The sequence below is a fragment of the Falco rusticolus genome, chromosome 13 (genome assembly GCF_015220075.1).
Source record: "Falco rusticolus isolate bFalRus1 chromosome 13, bFalRus1.pri, whole genome shotgun sequence".
Taxonomy (NCBI): domain Eukaryota; kingdom Metazoa; phylum Chordata; class Aves; order Falconiformes; family Falconidae; genus Falco; species Falco rusticolus.
Window position 1 is genome coordinate 25000235 of NC_051199.1, and position 24421 is coordinate 25024655.

The 24421-nt window shown below is 41.6% G+C and overlaps 3 protein-coding genes across 6 annotated transcripts in view; 1 reads left to right on the top strand and 2 right to left on the bottom strand.

The window, feature by feature from the left end:
- On the bottom strand, positions 1 to 5403 carry LRRIQ4 (leucine rich repeats and IQ motif containing 4). The gene is given in 9 exon segments (XM_037407297.1): positions 1 to 342; positions 1292 to 1466; positions 2165 to 2283; positions 2285 to 2346; positions 2628 to 2765; positions 3700 to 4179; positions 4181 to 4601; positions 4603 to 4771; positions 5295 to 5403. Coding segments are annotated over 9 exon segments (1944 nt in total). The 3' UTR covers positions 1 to 71.
- Positions 2687 to 21904, top strand: LRRC34 (leucine rich repeat containing 34). 3 transcript variants are annotated; one of them, XM_037406152.1, is made up of 12 exons: positions 2687 to 3490; positions 4697 to 5896; positions 6205 to 6323; positions 7218 to 7342; positions 7494 to 7558; positions 8328 to 8411; positions 9983 to 10111; positions 11511 to 11606; positions 13175 to 13329; positions 13428 to 13583; positions 15020 to 15146; positions 15419 to 21904. In XM_037406152.1, exons 3-12 carry the CDS (start codon positions 6208 to 6210, stop codon positions 15620 to 15622), a joined length of 1257 nt encoding a protein of 418 aa, XP_037262049.1. In that variant the 5' UTR covers positions 2687 to 3490; positions 4697 to 5896; positions 6205 to 6207; the 3' UTR covers positions 15623 to 21904. The 3 variants fall into 3 exon arrangements, with proteins under 3 accessions (XP_037262049.1, XP_037262050.1, XP_037262048.1); XM_037406153.1 differs by lacking the exon at positions 4697 to 5896; XM_037406151.1 differs by lacking the exons at positions 2687 to 3490; positions 4697 to 5896 and having other exon boundaries at positions 5940 to 6323.
- Positions 18952 to 24421, bottom strand: part of MYNN (myoneurin) — a 13165-nt gene continuing 7695 nt past the window's right edge. For both annotated transcript variants that reach the window (XM_037406142.1, XM_037406143.1), the window contains one exon: positions 18952 to 22806. In XM_037406142.1, coding sequence (XP_037262039.1) covers positions 22538 to 22806 — 269 coding nt within the window. In that variant the 3' untranslated portion in view covers positions 18952 to 22537. The remainder of the gene's footprint in view (positions 22807 to 24421) is intronic.

Below are 24421 nucleotides of genomic sequence, written 5' to 3' on the forward strand. Positions count from 1 at the left end.
CCTCAGAAAATGATGTTTTCATTGTAACGCTCACTGATTTGAAGCTTTAATACTGCTTGTCTACTACTCACTTATGTCTGCTCACATTTACCCTTGTAAATGAAGAAAGCTCTGTGCAATTTACTGCCCAAATACCACTTTCTTGCTTTTGATCCTTTCACAGATTTCTCTTTTCCCTTTCCTTTTTCTTTCTTTTCCTTCTTTCTTTGTTTCTTTAGATTCTTAAGTGTTGAGAAAGGTCCAGTCGCCTTCTGGTTCGTCAGCCCATGCCACAGACTTTGGATCTGAAAAAGAGAGGAGAACAATCTGAATACCTGGAGAAAAAGTTGCTTGGAACAGTATTACTGGTGGATATTCTTGATGCAAAAAGCCAGGCACATTGTGGTCTCTGAAAAACCCTTTTATTCTGTATTAGACTACATTGTTTGCAGCTAAGATAGACTGCCAGCTACCTGACTTTTCTTTTACTGTGCATTATTTTTTTCAAGAGGAATTTCTTACCAGGAGGATGCTAACACTGTAGTCCTCCAGACCCTTCGATTAGAATAGTAAATGATCATGTCTACACATCTTTAAATGTCACTTTTTAGTTCAGAACAGTTTGGGAGAAATAGAGTAGTTCATGAAGAAATTACAGACATTAGAGAAAGAGACAAATAATTCAGGTTCAGAAGAATCAAAGACTGAGGATTTACCTCTCCTTTCTTCTTGCCCTGTATTTTTTCTGAGCAAATTAATTCTGTGGCCCACTGGTGACATAGACTGATGTTCTTTGGGGGAAAAAAAGCAACACAAAAACACACAAAAAATGTGTTTTGTTCAATGTATTTGTGCAATGAAGCTTCAACTCTGCAGTCAAAATACAGTCAGCAAGAGTGAAGATGCCACCTGCAGTTAGTTTCTTCTTTGGGCAATGCCTTGTCTTAGAGGATCTGACCTGTTAGTAAAACACCCTAACCGTTCCCCTTCTGCTGGACAAGGAACTAAGGGAAACTCCCTTGCAAGCTGTAAGGGCTGTTCTGTGCTTGCTGACTGTGACCTGGTGGGGCCGTGACAACCTTCTGGTACATTTTTGAACGATGCCCGGTGCTGTATTTCCTGATGGTTCCCTATATCCTACCTTAACGTAATAATAGAAGTACTGCTTTGCTGTAGCCAATGCAAAGAGTGGTTTAAGATGTTCTTGATGTTGCACAGAGAGTTATTGTTTTAGGTTGTTCTGCAGAGTATCTATTACTAAACCCACAGCTTTTTATGTGTATTGTGGTGACTTTCTTAGCACCACTGCTACAACTTATTTTTCTGTAAGTTTTCCCAGATGGCAGATGTCCCCTGACAACACGCTTCAGTTTGAGTGTCTGTCACACGGTTTCCATCCACAAGAACCAACTCCAGCTGCTGAAGACTGTCCAAATACTCAGGTAGCTGGGGCAGGTGATTGTTCTGAATGAGCAGTTTTTGCAAACCTGAACACACAAAGCAGCTGCAGCACAAAGAACAAATGATGTGGAGCATCCCTGCGTGCTCCTCAAAACAGCACACGGATGAGGAACAAATGATTCGGTCTGTGCATGTAATGAATGTGTGTATTGAGCATCTCACCACAGCATTCCAAGTTCAAAGGATCCGCTCCCAAATACAGAAGGATGGGACTCAAGCTCTTCTAGCAAAGCATTCAATTCACTAGTTGAAGACTACTCTCCTGGTAGCCAGGTGGCCAGATTCAGCTTTCAAAAGTCCTGCTAATTAGCACACCAACAGTGCCAGTGAGCTGAGCCACACAGAGATGGAATGGAGAACTGGGGAAGATGGAAAGACTGGGCTGAGGAGCACCCCTAGAGACCCGGTTCTTCACCACCCCCCTGGAGTCACTGGTGCTGACCCAGTGGGTCTATCACATCAGGGGATCTGCTTCGAGCTGAGCTCTGGGAAGCACCTTTTTCCCCAGACCTTGAGGCTGAGGTAGGTCATGAGTGAGGAACTCGCATCCATGTGCCTTGGGCACAGCACTTTCCCCACCCTCCCAGTTCCTAACTTTTATTGGCTCCCTTGCAATTAGAGGATGAGCTCTGAAAGATGTACTGCATTCCTTCCTTCCCTCCCTCCCCCTTCCAAAACACTTACTAGGGTCCGTAAGGCCATGAACACCAAGACTGTTTTTCACCTTGTACTTGGCAGACAGACTGCAGGAGCTGTTGAAAGAAACTGTTGCAACAGTCAAGTATTTTCAAGTGAGTCAATGAGCTGATGGTTGCAGGCAGGTACTCCAGACAATTATTCTCCATGCAGTTCTTCCAGTTTCTGCAAAATATGTGTGCGTAAGTTTTAATAATTAAAGCATTTTTCCTTAGCTTGGGATATAATCAATGTAGAGAGAATATTAGGAAGTGCAGAAGTAAGGTTTATAAACTGAAATGCTATTGGGATGACTACTAAATTCAGAGAGAGAACATTGTTTCAAACACTACGTTTTGATATTATCCCTACTGTGACAGCCCTGGCCTGATGCTGCACCACGTACCTAAAGAGACAAGGAGAACCTTCAGTCCCGCATTTGGAAGCAGCTGGAGTCCATCGAAGTGTCATGCTGCAGCACACCAAGATCTTCCCCCTTCTATTGCTCCTACCTGCAGTTCGCTGAATTTAATTCCTGTATCTTGTCCCAAATACAATCTCTCTAATGACTCCAGGAGAAAGATACTGAATTGGTTTTCAGATCAGCTAAGGCACTTCAAATTTGTCAGTTCTTTCACCTCCACAGGTACCTAGACAGAGTCATTAAAAAGATACATTATGTCAATTAAACAGTAATCTTTGGGATTTTGTTTTTAGGAAAAAAATCTCCAAGAAAATGCTGTGGAGCTGCATTACTGTTGATGGATGAACACAGAATAGTCCGCTCGTTAATATAACATTATACCTCACCGTATGGTGGAAATTTTGGCAAAAAAAATCCAGGTTGTTTCCTCTGCTGGAAGGACTTCTTATGGGGTTAATTTTATTTCTTAGCAGAAACATCAGTCTGCTGCTTTATTTCCTTTGTATACACAGTGCAAGGGAGAGTAATTTAAATGAATGAAATCTGAAAGTGATTCTTTTGCACAAATTACTGCCTCTGTAAATGTAATCTTCAGGAAGAAAATTGCACAAGTGAAAATCTCCTTGGAGAAGAAGCAGAGCATTATATAAAAAGGAAAGGTGTATTCTGGACCCTAAAATGAGCGCATCCATTAACACTGTCACACTTAGAACAGCACAACTTGAGGGTACATAATTGTTCATTATCAAATGAACAGCAAACGTTAATTGTGTTAAAGGCATTAACAGTATGACATCCATTTTTCAATTGTCCTCTGCTTTGTTTCAGTTGATGATGTATTGATTCTATGCAAATGCAGCGCTCATTTTCCAGTGTACGCAGAAAAAAAGATGCATAAAGACTGAAGCAGTCCCTCCAGTCAGTATTCCTTCTTTATGATTCAACACAAAGGTCAGTGTTTCCACGTTCCTGCTTTTTTTCACCCTGACTGAATACTCAGATGTCAGTCATAATGAGTAACCCAGGCTCAGGTGCGTACCAGGTGGAACATGCCTTCTCACTGTAGTAGGGAAAGGTGGCACGGGGTTGTAATGAAGAACTTAGATTTTGCAAAAGGGAGGTATCAATAAAATAAAAATGAAAACAAAGGAACAAAATACCTCCTGTACCTGATTGTCACCCAGGGCAAATACTTCTGTTTTTTTCACAGTGTACATTCCTTTAGGAATATCATCAAAGCAGTTTTCACTCAGATCCAGTATCCTGACACTGGTTAATCTGGTAAAGAACCTGGCTATCTTGTGCAGTCTGGTGTTCCTTAGATAAACATGTGGAAGGGCTGGCCAGCAGCAGACCGGCTGTGGGAACGCCTCCAGGCTGATAGCAGAAGGTCTGAGCACTCTCATTTCAGTGAGATTCTTCAGACCTGGGGGAAACTTGTGCAGGAGATTGTGAGACAGCACAGCCAACTTTTGGCAGTGTTACAGTGTAGGAGGAATGGAGGATAAGTTATTAAAAGCTAAAAATAGCTTAAGTAAATTTGTCCAAAAGCCTCCCTCTCCTGGGATAAGACTGATTAGATTTTCTTCCAGATCTATTATTTCTAAATTAGCAATATGACAAGGCTCCTTGGGGAAAACATTCAAGTCTATTTTTCTGGAGGTAAATTTCCTTCACTTTTGTCAGGTTCCCTGTTTCTTTAGGCAGACACTGAAGGCTGTTGTCAGAAAAGCCACACAGTTCAACATGGTGGAGGTATTCACAGATCTGCACTGGGATTTTGTGCAAGTTTGTTTTATAGAGCCCGAGCTGACGAAGGGACTGCAACTGGCCAATAACTGGCAGCAAACTACAAGAGAGGGGATTGTTGCTTAAATCTAAGTTCAGAAGACTTTTTAGCTCTCCCAGTTCTTTGCATATGTCCTGTATGTGATTCTGATCCAAGTAGAGGACATTCATGTGCCTCCAGTGATTGATGTCTCTGGGGACGCTTACAATCAGGTTCTTTTCCATGTGCAGCTCTTCCAGATATTCTAGACTTGGGACCCCTGGTGTGATGGTTGTTGGCTAAATCAGTGAAAAATATCTTGTCTGTGATGTGTCTGAGAGAAAGGGCTTCATTCTCTGGCACTTCATTCACTGTTATTTCTTATGCAGTCTGATCATGGTCATCCTCAAAACCAAGAGAGTCAGCTTTGGGACTATGAGTGCCCCTGCACTGGCCTCCTGGCTCTGCTGAGACTCAGCCCTCTGTGCTCTGGTTAGGAGAGAAAAAAATTCAAAATCAACAGCACTCAATGACCTTCCTATGCTAAATGAATACTGGCAGAATTCAGCATTTAGGAACAGGTTCTAGTCTCAGTGGTGTTCATAGAGACCAAATCCTGCAGTACATACAGCAGGACCTTATCTTTGAATCCCAGTGCATTCTGAAGTGCCCCAACAGCCAAATTCTGCTGGACAAAGCAACCTCCTTGAGTCTTGAAGTCTATATTTACAAACACTGAGATCTGTCTTCATCGGTGCTGGTTGTAAAAAGCTGCAAGAGTCCCATTGTAAAAGCAGTGGCACCTTCACCTAACACCTGGTGGCTTCTGAGCCAGAGAGACACCAGTGAGTCCGGTATGGATAACCCCCGGAGCTGTATTGCTGCCAGATATGAAACAGCAGGAGTTGGGAAGGGGCGACTAGATGGCCTGAAGGAATGATAAGAAGGAAAGCAGAGACTGAGAGGCAGCTGTCAGTCATCTCCCACCTGATGACCTTTTCGCTGCTGCCGTAACTATGCTGGGAGGAGGCTGGGTTTCCAGAGATGGGTGCTTTCCGGGTGCCACCAGGACGAGGAAGAGCTGAGTGACCACCATGGGGAGAGACCCACGCTGGGCCTCCCAGTCTAATTCCACTGTTGCATGAGGGTATTTTCTTTTATATCTGCTCCGAGTTCAGCACCGAGCTGCGAGCCCCACACACTGGGACAGGAGTGCATGCGACCCCAGCCCACCCCCTGCCACCTGCACTGAAGTCTCTGGAAGGATTTATTTGGTGGAAAGGACCAGCGCAGGTACCTTTGAAGTAACTGCTAATCCGTGTAACCACGGAAATTTTTGCAAAGGCTCCTCGGAGACCGTGGGCAGACCACAAAGTAAATGCTCCAGGGGTGAGCTGACGAGAGTCCCCACCACAGCCGCGGGGAGGGCCAGCACCGCCGGGCCTCCTGCCAGCCCGCCTGCCTCCTGCCTGCGCCCGGCCCGCCCGGCAGCCCTTGGGAACGGCTCCATCGCCAAACACCGTTCCCCTTGGAGCAGCCCAGCTCCGCGGGGCAGTCACGGCGGGTTGGCGTGGGTGCCGATCGCTCAGGTAGGCTGTGGAGGGTGCAGCCCAGCTGCTCCGTGGGGAAAAAGGACGTGCCTGTATGGATATTAATCCTCTGTTAGGGCAGATCCTATCTGAGGGCGGATCAGAAACACATCCACAAATCCATGTTTTTGCCTTGTGCTTTGCCTGTCTGTATCTATCTGTTATTCTTGTGTTGCATACCAAGAGCTGTAACCCTTTGCAGGCCAAGCCCTTTTTTATTGTTATGCAGAGCCCAGCATAACAGCGCTTGGGCCCGGTGATGTTGCTAGGCTGCCGTAACCATGCGATCATGTTTTGTTTTCCATCAGGTCATGTCGGTTCCTTCAGATCTTCACCAGCGCTATGTGCAGGCCTGCCAAAACTTGGGCCAGCCTGAAAACCCCTTCATTGCTCATGTGCTTCAAGAAGCTGATAAAAATGATGAAACGTAAGGAAATAAGAAACAGCATGTTTTCGATACTTCTGAAAGCTTTAAACAAGATAGCAGGACAAGGAACTGAACAATGAGAAAGTTTGTGCAGTTTCAGGCTTAAACACAAATCATGTTTAGCATTTACTGCTGAAGTTCTGGTTTGACTCATCTTGACATCGTCTTGGCAGAAGTTTGTAGCCATATATCCCTTCTGGGCAGCTTTACAAGAAGTGAAATCAAAAAAAAGTGAAAAATTTAAAGGATGGTGCCTTTGTGTCCCTTAAAGAAGCCAAACCCAGTGTCTAGTCATCTTAACTGCCAGCCTTTTGTCTTGCTCCTGTATAAAAAACCCTTAGCTGCATCCAGTCAGCTTCCAGCTGGTAATGCTTTTCTGAACTGTCTCTGAGTCCTGCCAAGGTATTAACCACCCAAACTCTCTCTCATCATGTGGCTAGGTAAGGCTTCCTCTCATGGATGCTTCTGGGGTAAAAGTTAATAGCCCTTTGGAGAGAAAACCTGAGAAATACAGCGTAGGGAAAGGGTTTGTATAAGTTTTTGATCTTGAGGGCAGGACAGAGTAAATAAAGGGAGCAAGTAAAAAAGGAGATGATGAGGAAACCTCCAGGATAGTCTTTGTTTCTGTCTGCCTTCCCCTCACCTTGCTTCTTCCTGCTTTCTGTGTATGTGTGCTCTTGCAGCTGTGCAGTGTCTTCAGAATATCAAAAAGGATAGTGCTGAGGTACAGCTTGAAACATGTCATCTGTCATGGTGTTACCAAAGGTAGTGGCAGCAGGTAACTGCATGTAAACACACCAGTGAGGGCAAGCATGAATACACTTACCTGGAGAGAGAATTCATTTTTCTATATCATTATACTCCTCCCCATGTTCTTACATTTTTATCTTGCAGCAGATGGACAAAAGGAATCACATTAAAAATAGCTGGAAATAATCATCTAGTGCCTGTGCAGAGAGTTACAGGTGACGATCTTCAAGTTCTTGCCTCTGTCTTACGTGACACTGTATTTGTCACAGGTAAGCTTGTTTCATGTGTGTTTGAAATCGCTGTGTGAATATAAGAAAACATCAGCAGTGTTGATTTCAGCCTTAGTTCAGTTTTATTTCTTTTTGGTTAGAGATCAGTTAATTATAGATACGTGTCTGTCATATTCTTCATCTTTTTCAGGTTTGGATCTTAGGTGTAACGTGTTGACTGATAGTGGAGCAAAGAACGTGGCAGCACTCCTCCAGGTGCCAAAGTGATGTTTATCTTTCAGCAACTTGTAATTTATTTGGTTAGGATAATATTTGTATGTGGAGTGTTGGAGAGAAGAATGCATTGATTTGGCAAAATTCCATTAATTTTGACTTTCACATCAAAATCCACCCTACTAGAATCTCAGATTGTATTCTCTGGGGAGATTTTTAAATTTCTGGTAGAAAACTATCAGACATTTGGCAATGAGGTCCTGGAGACAGAAGAGTGGAATAAACCATGGGGCTTTTAGGCTTACAGTTCAATTCGATAAAGGAGGCAATGGTAGTGTCAAGTGTGCCAGGGTCTTTGTTTAGATACTTTATCATCTCTGTTAGCCTTTTTGTAGGTCTAAACATAGGAAACTTTAATGCTGCTTTTTTGCCATTGTAAGCACTAGGATACAGACAGAAAATGATGAGTTGCCACTTGGTTCCTGTGTTCCTGCAGCTTGGGGAGTGCCAGTAAGTTCACAAAATGCCTGAAAGTCTGCGTCTGAGCTTGACCACCTGCCTCGTTTGGTCACACTGAGCACATGGGTTCCTAGGTGGTTTCTGTAAGCCTAAGAGGACCTTCAAGCTACAAGTTTTTCTGCCTTTCTCTCATCATCTGACATACTTTCTGTAACTACTCTAAATCAGGGGCTGCCTGAAATGCAGTGAGGGACAGAGGTTTTAAATACGTGTATGATGCATCTCCTTTTTGAAAAATGCAGGCATGATCTGGGAAGAAATCTCACTACTTTCTGCTTTGTTTGTTCCTAAGGAAAATTCCACTCTGCGGTACCTTAACCTGATGTTTAATGATATTGGCACAAGTGGAGCAGAGCTGATAGCAGGAGCGCTCCACGTGAGTATTTGTCTGGGAGTTTTAGACAATGGCATCAAGTTTGATATTTTTGCTTTTGATAAACAGTACTAGCTGTCCTGCCAACCTCGGAGCGAGCTGAAAGGGCCCTCTGTTTTCCATCATTCAGCATTTTGCTCTGTCCCAGGGATCCCTTGTTTTCCCAGGGCAGACTTCAGGAATCAGGTTCCACAGGAGAGAAAGTTGCACTGTCCTGCCATTAACACTTCATTATCACAGCTATCACAGCTGGAGTTTGCTGTGTGAAAAAACGCCAAGCTATGCTATAGGATAAATAATGCCATTGGTTTTCCCTTTTTTTTTTTTTTTGGTTTGTTGTTGTTTGTTTGTTTTGTCGTTTTATGTATTAAATTTGCTTGTACGTTGACATCAATATTTGTCATGATCCAGGATGTCTGAGACATGTTTTCAAAACTTTCCCTTACAGCAGCAGCATAAAAACAAGTTTGTTATTTTTCAGGTGGTTTCCCAAGGAAATGGGGCCTATGTGTTGTGTCTGTGAAACGACACTCACATGAGCTCTTTCTTCCTCCTTCATGGGCTTCAAACCAAATTGATTTCAACTGCATTTGACAGGCCTCCAGAACCTATGGCGGTACTCTAGGTTGTACAGCCCTGTACTCTAGGTTGTACAGCCCGGGGTGGCAACACCCCAGGCTGGGTGTGCAGCCCCGGGCAGCGTTTGCGGGGTTTGCTGAGCAGGAGGGTGGCAGGTCCTGAGCACCAGCCCCTTGGCTGCTGGGCCGGGCGGGGGGGATCCGGGGTGAAGGGGGGGTGTTACGGAGGGAGGAAGATGCTGTAGTAGATGCCATACTGCAGTGGGGGAAGGGGTACTGAGGACACGTGGAAGACATAAAAAACGTATGAAACCAGGCTTCAGTAGTTCTGTTGCTCACAGAACTACTCATTTTGTAATCTTTAACTTAATCAACCATCATCTCTGCTAGTCAGTGATTATGTGGTACTGAGGAATTAAGAGTAAAAAGTTACTCTGCATTGCATTTGGGGCTTTAATAGTTAAATAGCTATTTCCTACCCATTGAAATTCTGTGATGGGTGAGGGGAAAGATGCTGACTTTCCTAGATGTCTGATCAGAACCTTACATTACCAGTGAAGTCACCAGTCCTGCAAAGACCTGCACACTGGTTTGACTTTGACTGGTCATGTGATTTAAAAGATTATGAAAAAATAAAGCAGATTACTTTCTTGTTTAAAATACACTTACTAGATTAAAATCAGTTTTGATATCATTTGCATTTCAGATGTCAACTTAGGCAGAAATATCTGCCTGGATTATTTTTGTGACTATGAAATTTGTGAACCTGGGAGAAACAAAAGGTTTGAAATACTGGAGTTTTGCTTCCAGACTCTCATGCTTTTGACTCCACTGAGGGGAGCCTGAGCCAACTGCTTAGTCAGTGTCATCACTTAGACACAATTCTTCTGGAGGGTTGTTTTGTTTTTGTGTGACAACCAGCGAGATTCACAAGGAAAAGGACAGTGTTGTTTATCAGGCTGTTTGAAAGGAATTTTTTTTTTTTTTTTTGTCTAGAGGAATAAAACTCTTGTGTATATGAGAATGACTGGAAACAAAATAGGCAACAAAGGTGGGATGTTTTTTGCTTCAATGCTACAAATTAACTCAACCTTAGAGAAGCTGGATCTTGGAGACTGTGATATAGTGAGTAACCCAGTAAAATTATCATCAATGATGTAAGTCTTTCAAGGGTATCACAAAGGTCCTGCAGTGCTTAATCAGGGGGGAATGCCATCTTTTGTCATTGATTTTACATTTTGTGATAGCTCCAGGTAACACAATGTATAATATGGCAATGCATACTTGGAAAGGCATGTTGCATAAAGCACCTGTGAAGTCATTAACTGGTGATGTATTATTGCCACAATGTCCCTGGGAATTCAAGTGCTTGGCTTTCAGATTTTCTGAGGTTTGCTTCTGCTGTTCATTTTTCTTATGCTGTCTAAGCCCTGTGTAATTCATGTTGAGGGAAGGACTTCTTATTCCCTGGAGGTTCTTTTCCTTCTTAAGTGTGTGGTGCTGTAATGCCTGAAAGTCACCCAGTCCCATAGCTCTGTTGCTCCTTTCAGAGCTCGATCCATAAAGGCCATAAGCACAACAGTACTGAATTGAGCACAGAGGCACCCAATTTGATCTTGGATAACCTGCCACCCCCTAGAATCAGGTGCTGAGACTTTTTACACAGTGCACCTAGGACGAATGGGTCAGTCCCTAAGCAGGGTGCTTCCCACTCTAGTTGGTAAAAGCCTGTGGATCACTTCTTAAAACCCCATATTTCTTTCCTGGAACTACAGAATTTTCTCCTAAACTGGAAGGGGGAATACCTTCAGAAAGCATGAAGAGTGTTATGAATAGGTAAATGAGGAAAGTGTGACTAGTGTAGGACTTATTTGAAAGCTTAATGTGTTTATGCTTGGTGTAGGGAGTTGACAGAGAGTTGGTTTAAAATGAAATGGCTTTGGGTGTAGACCAGCCTAACTGGAAAGTAACATAAATATAAATTAGTGAGCAAACTAGAAGGAAATAAAATAACCCCTGAACTGACCCGTATTCTAGTCTCTGGCTTCTCTGTACCACATTATTCACATTTAGTATGAATTTACCCAGTGGATAAATGTTAGCTAAGACTTTTACCAAAGACCTCAGGGAACACACGCAAGCTGATTTTGCTTCATAAATCAGGAAAACCAAAATACAGGATCAATTAAATGGACAAGTATCTTAGAGATTCATTAGTCTTGCTTTTTACTTTCTCAGTTGCCAAATTTCCTAGTCATTTGTACTGCTTAGTCTAATTCCACTCTATTATTCCATAGGGAGTTGGCACTGTTATTATCATTATGTGTCTGCAAGCACTTGGCTACTGCACTTGCAACTCTCCAGAGTACATGGAGGCAGAAAAAATAGTATTTCCAACCTGAGCCCATTCATTTGACGTTTTTGATCTTCTTGACAGTCAATTCTAAGTCATTGTAGTAAATTGGTTGCTTGATCTATACATTGAACAGGTTTCTCTAAAGAGTTTGTTTATTTTCATTTCCAGGGTATGGAGTGTCTAATAGCAATAGCAACAGCCCTGACTCAGAACAAATCAGTCAAAGCAATAAATCTAAATCGTCCTTTACTATACAGCCAAGAGGTATGTAAGTAGATTAGTGTCAGCTCAGTCAAAGAAAGAAGCATAAGTCATTACTGATATATTTATTGATGTCTGAACTACATGGTGCTCTGGGTTTCCTTACAAAGTAAATTGTTGCAGAAATATTCTTTTCCTCTTTCTGTGCCGAGTTTTGTGCAGTCACTGCTGCTCCTGTTTAACTAGAAGTTTAATTACATAAAATTTTCTTTCCTGGTACATATGCGTTCATTAAATAATGGGTTAACACGGAGAGGTCTGGGTACTGGAGAACCTGTTACAGCAGGGAGAGTTTCATGCATAGTTCAGCAGACTAAGGGAGAAATGCTGTTTAGCAGGAAATGAGGGGAAGAACAAAAGGCTGTTTTTATCTGAGCAGTGCAGTGCCCACAGCCTAAAGAAAGGCAGACTTCAACAATATGCCATATTCACTGGGCTGTGTGGTTTTGTTGTTTTGCTGTGTGAACTTGAAGCATAAATTTAACAAGTGAATGAACCTCATCAATGTAAAACCTATGATGCATTTGTAAGTCAAAACAAAGACACAAACCCTCCAAAACAATCGAGCACTGAAAAGAGAATCTGCAAGGCAGTGATTGATCTTTTTGATCTTCTCAGGCTGCTGGGTGTGTAGAGGCACACCTTGCTGCAGGGCTTTTACTTGCAGGCATGCAGCTTTTGTGCACTTGCAGGCATGCAGCTTTTGTGCACAGCTGGTGCTGGAGGAGCCTTGGCTACAGAGCTGCTTGGTTTCACAGTGGTGGTTTCACCAGACTGGCAGCAGTTGTCAGGTGTCTGCAACAGTATTTTCCTTATGACAGGATAATGAAATTAAGCTGTCACGAAGGCCAGATCTTCCTAAATTCCCAAAGGTGAATTTAACAGTTTAAACAGGTTTTAATTGTTTCTTTTCTACTAAGACAGGGCTTGAACTGCCTATACCTAATTTCAGAACCCCACTTGAACTACAGCTATTGAAAATATAGGACAGCAAGGCCTGGACTGTACCTGTGGGAGGCTCTGTTTGCCATTGTTTCCACCCTCAACTCTGTAATTTTCTGAGGCCTCTGGGTTGTTGCTTATTTTTGACTCAGTATTCACTGTTATTTTCTTATACTTCAAACCAAATTTACTTTGCCTTACAGCAGCAATAGGGCAATTTTTTTCCCCTAGCAATCCTGTTTCTTTTCATTAAATAACACGTTACATCTCAAAAAAATAATGGCAGTGAAGACTGGCTGAAACATTCAGATTTTTAAGAGCAATGACAGGGAGGAAAACTGATTAGACAGAATGATTCAAACAGTGATGCTTCTGATCTTGCAAGGATGTATTTAGTACTGTATGTCTGCAAATATATTTCTGGTATTTTTCTTTTTTTTCTTTTTTTTTTTTTTTTATTTTCAGCATTATCACAATGTATTTTTTCCTGGCTATTTTTAATACAATATACAAAATAGAATGCTACTGGTGACCAAATCTCGCTGTTAGCTGTGCATCTCCCTTTTACTGAAGCAAGACCGTATCTTACCCTGAAGTGCAGCTTAATAAAACTGAGTGTATGTTTTTAGGAAGAGACCACAGTTCACGTAGCTCTGATGTTGAAAAATAACTCCTCGCTTGTGGAACTACACTTGTGCAAGCACGAAATGAGAAACTTTGGTGTAGAGCGACTGTGTGAGGCATTATATGAAAACTCCAGCCTGAGATACCTCGATCTTAGCTGGTAAGAGTTATTAAGTGACATAGCCCTGAATAACATTAGAAACTAATTTTCTTAGCACTTTTTTAAAAAAAAAATAAATGTGTGCTTCTCTCTTTCAGTAATAAAATAACCCGTGATGGTGTAAAATTTCTGGGAGAACTACTAAAACTGAACCAAACCCTGGAAATCCTAGATCTCAATGCAAACCGAATAGAAGATGATGGAGCCATCTACCTGAGTGAAGCCTTGGCTTTGTACAACAGGACTCTGCAAGCGTTAGTATTTACACAGCTTCCCCAGACCGCAGGTGTAAGAAACTTGGACTTTGCAGTGGCTGAACTGACATCAAAGCTGTGTGCTTTGATGTTGATCAAAACAGATAAATCAGGAAGTTCCAAACTTTTTGGTCCATTTTTCCTTCTCAAGGGAAAAAACTTGTGGGTGACAGACTGGGTGGGATTCCTTTGCTGACCATAGGGGTGTCCTGCCACGTGAGGTGCCCCGAGACCTGTGAGACATCCTAGGGTGCTGGAGGTGAGCACAGGCCCTCTCGGAGCCCTGCAGCTGGAGACCCGGCAGGACACAGTCACGCATTTCAGACGGCACAGGAGGCCTGTGTTGGTATTTGAATTAAGTCCCCTGTAGCTTCACATGAGCTAAAGGAGTAAAACACGAGGCCAAGACACGCCATTCAGTCTCACATGCTAACACCTTGTGTTCACCTTCCCACACTGCCAGGCCTGCTTGTAACTTATTTTATCCCCTTTCTTTGTGCTTCCTTTTTTTCCTATTTTGTCCATTGCTGCGTGGCCTGACAATGCTTGTTCTTCTATTTTTTTTTTTGGAGGGGGGTGTTGATGCTTACAACCGTTTTTGTAGTGGTTTATCTTACTTCAATGATTCACAGCTTTTACAGTCATTCAGAATTGGCAGGGGGTGGGGGTGGGGGGTTGGGGGTGAGGCAATTAGCTCTTGTTAATTCTTTCTGCATCTTGAAAGCTTAGGTCCCTGTGATGCACAAACAAAAACAAACAAGAGCTGTACATCTTCAGAATTTTAAGATAATCAGATTCCACGCAGGGATAAGGCACTATATTTGTTGATTCTGATCTTCACCATGTAAGAAAATCCCCTGTGGAAGTCAGCTTCCGGGTGAACCCGGAGGAGCTGTAATCTCCCCGTACCTTGTATTAAACCATGCGCCGGCAGGATGTAAAAGCTGATCAAAGGTGTTACCTGAAGCCATTAGTTTTAAGTAGCAGACTGAGGAGGTGGTGGCTGCTAGGTGCCTCTGAAAGCCTTCCAGGTTCACTAATATAAAAATAACTGCCACTCCACAAAGATCAAAGCTTAGCCTGGATAAATGCCAAGGCCTGGGCTTCAAAGCACAGATGAGACCTGGCTACCACGCAGCAAGTCCCTGACACTGAAGAACTAAATCGTGACCAACCTGGCTGCAGGAGTCATGGAAATGCCTTTAGAAATAGTACAAGCCCATAATCCAAACTGCCTTTACAACCTGAAAAAATTTTGCATTTGGACTGGCCTTGATATAAATAAGTAATTATATTAATAATAACAAATATGATATACAGTAACAGATAATGATAAAATATAAGGATAAAACATAGTTAAGCTCTCAGTTTCAATTAAAAGATGGGAATTCTGTGGTTTGGCATGCACTTGTGTAACTACTTTCTCTGTTTATTAGGTTGTCGGTGGTAAGCAACAACATAAGTGGCAAAGGACTCGTAGCTCTTTCAGATGCGATGAAAACAAACATGGAACTTTCCTATATTTACATCTGGGGGAACAAATTTGATGAAGCCACCTGTATGGTAAGTGCTTCTGAACTCTTCTAAAAGGGTTTTGTTTGGTTTGTTTGTTCTAACTTGTTTTTACAGTCATTGGGAAGACTGCAGCAATTAGTGAACAAGATACCTGAATTACTAAGTGTTTTAAAAAATTATGATGATGGTGCTGTGAAGAGACTCACTGGACACCAGCATACTGAAATGATCAAGTACTCTCCTACTGTGTGTTATCTTCTAGAGCACTCACTGCAGTCAGTCAAAAGGGAATATTATAGTCTTGGTTTTATTCATTTCAGGCATTTTCAGAATTAATCCAGACAGGCCGCCTGAGACCCAACCGTACCGATGTGGAACCGTACGAAGTGGATGGGCACATTCACCTTGCGGAGCTCTCCCACGGCCTTCGGAGGCATTACTACTGGACACCGAGTTGTGGGGAGGTGACGAAGAAAGATGCTAATGCCAGTCTGGCCATTGCAGCTGTTTCAGAACACTTGTGAGTGAGGTAGCAGCTTGATGCATTCCATACGGTTGAGCTTTTCCTATCTGGTTTCTACCAAGTTAAATTCTATTAATACCAGACTGGCTGCACATTGTTGCTTCTGGGTCTTTAGTCTACAAGGAATGTAAACCCACTTGAAATGGCATTAGAGATAAAACAGCAAACCACTGACCTTAAAATTTGTTGCTAAATAACGCTCAATCTATTAAGAGCCCATTAATATGAAAATTCATTAATTTTGCTGCAGTTATTTCTACAGCGCTCTATCTCCTTTGCTGTACCATGATTAATTGTAGCTCTAGGGTTTTGAGGCAATAGATAAATTTAGTAAAAGAACATGCTTAGAAGAAAACATTTTCACTACAGCGAGTGAGTGACACTAGGTATTCTTAGCAGTAGTGGGGAGTAAACAGTCACTGACCAGAGGCATGCAAAGGGTTTAGACTGCAGCAGTGCAGATGCATGAGTTGAACTCCTAGCAGCTGAACTACTCCGCTGTTTTTGAAGACCCCCTGAGATCAGCACTTCTATCAAGTGCTGCTTATTTAAAAAAAGATGCAGGGGCTGGACCAGAGCAGCAGTAGCGCCTGTGAACAGAGCATCGTGACCACAGGGTCCTCTTCCACACAGCTGCTGCAGAGGAAGACCTGCCGTTGCCTTCCTGGGCTGCAGTCTCTGCAGTCAGGCTTCCACGCCGCAGGAACAGCCCACAGGTAACGTTGCTGTGTCTCTGGAGTACAGCCAGGCCCATCAAACTGACAAAAACTTAAACACCTGGCACAGCTGCTGGGCAGGAGCTTTGCTTGACAGCAAAGCAGATATGCTGTAGAACAAGATTCCTGCTGAAGCCGAGAGGTTTGGGTAAATCCATTTGTTGCTACTGTGCTCTATAAACTGTCATCTCTGACTAGTAGTTGCACGCTTTTGATCTTTTTCCAAGAGTGACTTTTTTTAAAACCAAGTTAAATGAATTAGTGAACCTAATTTACTGGGATATCAATGGTATTTTGATTAACTCGCGGCATGTATTTCTTTCTTGTACTACAAATGAAAATCACCACCAAACCTGGTGTCGTTATTTATTCCTGTCTCTTGAAAACTGTTTAAAAAGATTTCTATCATGATAGCCGTGTGGCAGCTCCTGCACATGAATAAGACAACATATGCATATAATAGTAGTTAAACATTGTTTAATGGTTTGAATACAGACTTTGTAGAAGTTTGGGAACCACTCAGCTTGTTTCCTTTTTTCCACCCGCTCTGTGCATACCTGTAGAGGTGACTAGATACACGCTGCTAGTCACCAAAAAGTCACCATACCAGACAGCAGAGGTTCGCTCAAAGGCTCTCACTAGTGCAATCTTCTGCACGTCTAACTGTGCCTGTTAAAAATTAGTATAAAGTAACAGAATAATCCGTAGGCAAAAGACCTACAAGATCAAAGTATGAGGGGAAAAAAGAAAATACTTTCAACAATAATACCTAAGCAGCAGTGACGTAACTGCTGATGTTCGCATTCTGTATTATCACAGCAGTAGTGTAGAAACAGGGAGATGTATGAAAGGACCAAGGTGGTACCAACAGCTGTTGTATGTAGAAGACTGTTGCTGTTCAGTTGGTTTTTTGTCATTCCTCCCACCCCCAAATTAGTCAGACTATTGCTCCACAAAGCGCTTAGTATCCTAAGAAGATGAGGCAAGCCCCCAGGGCAGGTATGTATGCACAGGGCCCTCTCAACCTGTAGTCCTCTCCTTAAGCACTCCCTAGTCACACTGTGAAAACCCTATTCTAGAGAGGAGCTGGTATTTTAGATGCTGTTAAACAGGAAGAACAGAGCAATGAGAACAGAAGTTGAGGATATACTGAATGTGATTGTTTGAGAAGAATCTACATGCTATGAAAATACTTCGGTTTTTAAATACTTACATAAGCCTGATTTATCAAAGCTGGTATTTTTCTGAGCGTTGCTGCTCTGAAGCACTGCAGGTTATACTCTGAGAGGGTACTCTCACTACTGAGACACTGATGATACAATTTCTTGCCAGAAAGACCACTACCAGATTCAGATTGAGGTATGTTTTTTTCCATATATCTATCTTTCTCTTTCAAACTACTTTCATTGCCCAAATTAAGTCTTAATTTACTTGCATGAATGACATTCATTAATCTGCTGTGGTAACAGGGAACCAAATCTACTGGGTCAGTCCCAACCCTATCAACGGCAGTATTTTATCTTTAGTAGATGTGGTAAAATAGCAAAATATCATACATAAAATATCACAGGATCAATGGCATCTCCTTTCAAAAGTGCTAGCGTATGTTTTTGAAATATTTGTACTCTGTCTGAACCCTTGTTTAACAGCAAGATGCTTGGCCCGTAAGAGCACTCTGCATTATTGGCAATATCCATAAAAACAGCTCATGTGTTACAGTTTACTTTGGTATCCCTTTGTAAGAAAGGGCTGCAGAGTAATTCCTCCTGAATTTTGTATACAAAGGTTCCTGCAAACTAAAATAATTGTTTGTGCAAAAACCTGTATTGCTTAGAGGCCTACACCAGAGACATTTACTGCTTTCCTTTCTCTGGAAGCCAAACCTTGACAGTCATACAAGATGTATCTTGCATTCTTTGGAGTGAGAGAATTTATATAGGCTAGAATTTTTTGCCATGTTCTTCTAAGTTATTCTAGTAGCTAAAGCAAGTGTAATCCTGCTCTGTAAAGCACTGTTTCAGCTTCCAGAACTCGCAGTACCTTGCTGAAAGGCAGCATTTTTGCCCCAGTTTAAAGGGAAGGAAAAGGACAGATCCAGCAGGCCAGTGGTACAACACAGGTACCCTAAGTCCTACTGTGTACTCTAGCCATGATACCACCTTCTGTAAAATTAAACAATCTAGTAAAAATAAGTTAAGATACAAATTTGATAAAGAAATTCACTATCTACTTTAACATAAAACCCGCATCTACAAAGCACTGTGTAAAAAATAAAAACAAAACCAAACCACAAACAACAACGAAACCCCCCAACAACCAACCTCCCCCAAAACCTCAAAACAAGTAGACAAAATTAACCCAAGAGTCATTGTACTAGACTGTATTCAGAATAAAGTTTTTGTTTAATTTTGTGTGAACAGACCCAAAATATCTGCTATGAGAAAAATCAGGTGTGTTTACTGTGAAGAAAAATTAGCAGTCCTTGCTGTGGTAGCGTGCTGCACCAAGGGCTACCGTGTGTCCTTCTCACAGGGTGCTTTGATGGTGGTTATGTTAGACTGCTTCCCTCCTCCTTTTCTTGCTACCCCTTGCAGTTAAAAAAGGAGACACAAGGTGAGGGAAAATTACAAAACAAGTTTATTAAAGTCTAACATAAAACACTTCAGGCTAAAATATGTACAACTCCCTCCCTTCCCAGGGAATTATAAAATTGAGAGTTGAGGTATATACAAATAACAGAGGAAAAATTGTATATACATGAAGGATATTTTAAAAATAATTTAACCAAAAAGATCAGTTATTAGTCCTTATCTGAACTTAATTCTGCAAGGCCTACCGCTAGACTTTCCAAGATCACAGCCCTGAAATCCTTAACATGGGACTTGTCCATACTTGAAAGCTGGTTTGAAACACATGATTTCAGAAAAGTTGTCATGCTTTGTGCCCACGTACAGGCACAAATTTTGAAGCGAGTGTCATACAAGGAGCTATTCTCACATAAGTATTTCCCAATAGCCAATTCGGAGACTTCTAGGTGCAGATAACCTATTCAGGCAAAACTTGCACCAATGTCAGTGCAAAATTGACTGAACCGGTACTGAAACAGTGTGACAAATCATGTCATTTTCTCTAAGTTACTGTTAATGGAATTATTAAAATTCCCTCTTGCCTTCTGCAGGCAGGTCTCAAGGAGATGTCTGCCTAACAAGATTCCATGCTTTCCCATATTAATCCCTTACAGAAGTTATCAATGCTGTTATAAACCTTGTACCTCCAAAATGAACTCAGAATCCTTAAACCCAGGACTTTGATGTGCAGCCCATTTCCATGCACCTGTTGGCAAAAGGTACAGTACAGACCTGCTTCTTCAGGTCCTACAGCACCCAGCCTGAACACACCTACGAGTATTTTTTGTGTGTGTGTGTGTGTGTGTGTATATATATTTAAAATCTATATTCTAGTAAATGAATACAGTTTATAGAGATCATACCTCAGCAGCTGAGATATCTTCACAAAAGATGAGAATAAACATCAAGACTCTCAAATGGGGACTCAAGAGTGCAGGTCACTAAATTATTGCTCCAAGACAAAACTACAAGCTTGTGTTTTCTATTAAGAAAGGTTAAAATTGTTGTCTTGTAAAAAATAATGATTATCTTCTTGTCTATAAAGAAAACTAAATGACTAATAAAGCAAGTGTTACTAAGTATCTAAACAAATCCTGTATAAATCTAAGCACTGTATTTTTTAAAAAAGTCTGAAATCTAAGAATACAGTAATAAGCTATAATTTTAGAAATATAAAAACAGTCCAAACAAACATTGTTATGGAATGCATTTTCTATGTAGGAATGTAATTTTGAAATTTTTTTTTCTTCCAGAGCTAGTTCTCTCTTGTGATCATTTATCCTGGCTATGTTACGCTTCAGATACTTTTCCTCAGATAACAGCAGCATATCATTAGTTTATCTTTCAAAGCTGTTAAAATACGTAATTTATCAGTTGTCCAGTACTGTTCTTTTTCAGTATTCATGACTGAGCCTATCTCTATCCCAAGACTTTTGCTATATTTTCAGAGAGAGAAAGTAAAAAGGAGCCTTTAGGACAAGCTACACAGAGGTTGCTTTTTTAACACAGTCAAGATCCCAGTCTTTGTGGTTCTCCAATCTTAAATGGCAAGACTAAGGTGCTACATCAACAACAGAAGATACAAAAGCAAAACAGGGAGGAAAAGAGGAAATGACAAAGAGGAGGTAAAAAAAATATCAGAAAACTTCATCCATTGTCCTTTGCCAGTACTGCGAAGGACATCAGCTGTTTGTAAATGCTGTAGTATCGATAAGCAAAGAAAGTAAGTCAGGCAGTTACAACAATAATTAGCTCCAGCAGACAGAGTCAGAGATACCTGCATTAAGAATGTTCCCAGTGAACGTAGTTGTACTCCTTCCTGCCTGTGGCAGACTTTATCAGCAAATTTGCCATATATTAAAGCATGAAATATGATCAAGAAGCAGAGTTTTTAAACATGCCACATACCAAGATGATCAACACAAAGAAGCAAAAGGCCTATAACTTTACACGTACAAAGATGTAGGAAGAAGAAAAAAAATACTATCTGTAGTCATGCCCGGGAATCAAGGGACCACTGGCCCCATATTTAAATTAAATCCTCCAAGAAATTTTTCACAAGTCTGTTTAATTAAGGTGCAGATTAATTATTACTCCATGTAGAACAGAATCAGTTAAGAGGTATCTCCTATGCTCTTCTATTTATCAGTGTCTGGACACAAGGCATCAGTGGAAATCGAATGCTAGCACCAAGTAAATAACCAACAAATAATATCCTTAAATGCATTGTTGGTACAGTACTATGACTGTTTGCTTACTATTTGATGATTACTTAATGCTAACATTGTGTTAATGGAAGAAGCTGGCAAAATGGAGTATAAAAGTACTCCTGCTGTCAACTAGTCTTTAACTAATGACCCTACCAAGACACTAAAAATGTTGCTTTTTAAAAATGCACACTGCTAGTAACAAAACATACCTTCACATGGGTCTTGCTAGATACCGGTTTTGTGCAGTTACTGTGGACAAGTGACATGAGAGGTAAAGCAATACTTAAATACTTCAATTAAAACTAATCAGTCACACTTAAGAAAACCTTGCCTGGAAGAATATCGATCTGCTCTGTTGTATTCTTCCTTAATGCCCCCTCATGTGGCATTCGCTTATTATTTTCACAGTGAAGGGCAGGATTTATTTCCTCTTTCGTGCCTACAGTCTAGCACAAGAAGAAGCACTACTATAAAAAAGGGATTATGAAGCTATGATTCATGCCTCACAATTAAGTCAATGCATCTTTTCCTCTCATCTACAACATGTGTGTTCCAGCTCTCCTTTTGAGCAAATGTTGCTGTTTGTGCCAAAACCAGGGTGTTTTAGAGACGTGAAAAATAAATCTGGGACAAGATACAACAACGCTGGATTCACTGAAAAGAAAAAGTGACTTGTTGGAAAGAATACCCAGTATTATCTATGCTACTAGAACCCCCTGGCTTACCATGCTACAGAAAAATAATTAATCCTCCTTTACTGGCCTCGTCAGGAAAATACACACAAAACTTGCCCTCTGGTCAGCCTTCAACTGAAGATGGATACTTCTGGCAGACAGCAGTAATTCTTGGCAAGCACCTCACCAGAGCACTGGCCTACCTTCCGTCATGTACCATTATATCACCTTAGAATGCAGAAGTACAAGCTTGTTAGTACATTCAAATTATGATTTTCCCCTTAAACCTCTGGGTTAGTATTCTTCAGCTATCAAATATGGCTTAAAATGTCTGCTCTCAAATGACGTTGTGACGCATCGGATCAGCAGGAACATGGGAGGAGATCTCCAAAATACACTCAACATGTAACAGAGAATTCTTAAGGCAGGTGTTGCTGGAAAGGATTTGTCTCCTGGAAATCAGTGTTAATTGCAAACAGAGATTTGACCGTAGATTAGCACAATTCAACAAAACCCAAAAGACAGCGCTGCACAATGGAATTGCCTTACAAGTGTCTTTACACAGAGGAAAAAGAAAAAAAAAGAGCAAGTCCCATTAAAAAAGTGTGACTGCTTGCTTGCTTATGTTCATCTTACCAAACGTATACAAGTTCACTACCAAATGATGGTGATGGCTCTGTACTGCGCTGTCAGTATAACTGCTGCAAGAAAATAAACTGAGGTTCTGAATATCCAGTCACAGCAGATCTTAGTAATGTTTCTGATGAAGGAGACTGATTACCCGTCACGGGAAGCAGCATCTGATGGTCTTCAGTCCCAATGGGAAGAGGAAGTGCTAAAGACATCTCAGAAGGCTTCACATCTATGGACTCCGGTAAAGGACTTTTCTGACTCTGAATGGATTCTTGTTCATTGAAAGAATTATCAAGTGCATTAGAATCGGGAGGAGTTTCAGATCCTGAGGAGGGGGAAGAAAAAAAAAAACCACAGAAGAAATAAATGTTCAAAAGCCCCTGTGCAAATTCTGCAAATTCCCTTTCAAATGACTGTCAAAACCAGCACTTGGTGTGTCAAGGACTGCTTGGGCAGCTGGGCTATCAGCACTCCAATGTGCCGCAAAGCCAGAACCAGCTGTAAACACAATGTAAGCACTAAGAATCGCATCCTCTGCTGCTTGTAGCACGACAACTAAGCAGCTGATGCACTCCAACTTGACCTCTACTTGGCATGGCACAGAAGATAACAAAACCTCAACATCATAGTGCACAAAGGAGCTTTGGAAAAAATGTCATTATGAAGGTTTCCTTGAGATTTTCCACCCCAGAAAATCTACAAGCCACATCCAAGTATCCTCTTTCAACTGCAACAGCAATGGACAATACATCATTGATCCATAAACAACTTTGGGAGAAAACATTAACTCCATCCCAGCCAGACCCACTGCAGTTTTTATCCAGCCACCTGAGAAATGATTTCCTATTCTAAACTGAAATCCCAGCTGACAGCCTCCTCACTGCTTTGTTCGAATGCAGTCTGCCACTGCTCTTGCACAGCTCGCTAACCCACATCAGGTATTTAACCCTCCCTCTATTGAAGTGGTCCGAAGCGGCGAAGCACTCCTGTCCCTCCATGAGGGCTGACCTGCCTTGGCAGCAATCCCAGCTCTCACCCTCAGGCTCCGCCAGCCCTCTCCAGTCACTGCTGCCCTCACTTCACCCTTGCTTCTGCAGGAGTCCTGCTGCACCGGGGCCTTCCTAAATGGGGCTTCTCAAGCTCTGGACGTTCAAAGCTGCCTCTGCACATGACTTGTTTTCTCATCCTCCCAATCCAAACATACAGACATCTACTATTCTCTTTCCATATGACAAAGGCAAGGAAATTATGGGTAATGCACTTCAGGCTGGACAGATACTGAGCTGTTCGGAGCCACTGCTGACACAGGCTGGCTAGCTGAACATCTCTGTGCTTCGTACTGAAGGCAAGTAATATCTGTCAAATTTCTTTCTCATCAAAATCTGCTATCTAGAATAGATCTTTGAAACAGAGATTTGAAAAGTCTTTTTAGAGCAATATTTGCAGCTGGGAACATTTTGCCAGCTGTCTGATCTCGTGTGTTTGCTAATCCAGCTCAGACTTGGATTAACATAGACTGCATATATTAAAAAAAAAAAAAAAGCTATCTTCCACCATTACATTAAAAATATTTGTGCCTTCAAGATGTAAAGCATTTCTTGTAACCAGTATGCCTTGTTCACCTCAGTTACTGCCCTTGTAAAGACATACTCCTTTAACATGTTCAGCAGGAGTGAAAAATTTCCTACAATTCACACTATGCCTTCACATGGGAAGCTCTCACAAGTTACCAGTACAAGAAAGTACATATTCACGTACAGAAAATTCTTGTCAGCAGCAATCCACTTCTACGTTGCTCAACCTGCGTTTGCTATAGCAATGCAAATACTTGAAAATTTGTCTTCAATCTACTTTAAAACATGTACTTCATGCTTTAAAAGGTTTGGTTACCTCTAAAAGCAGATGCTTTTGGCTCTATAGAGACACTATCCAAAAATCTT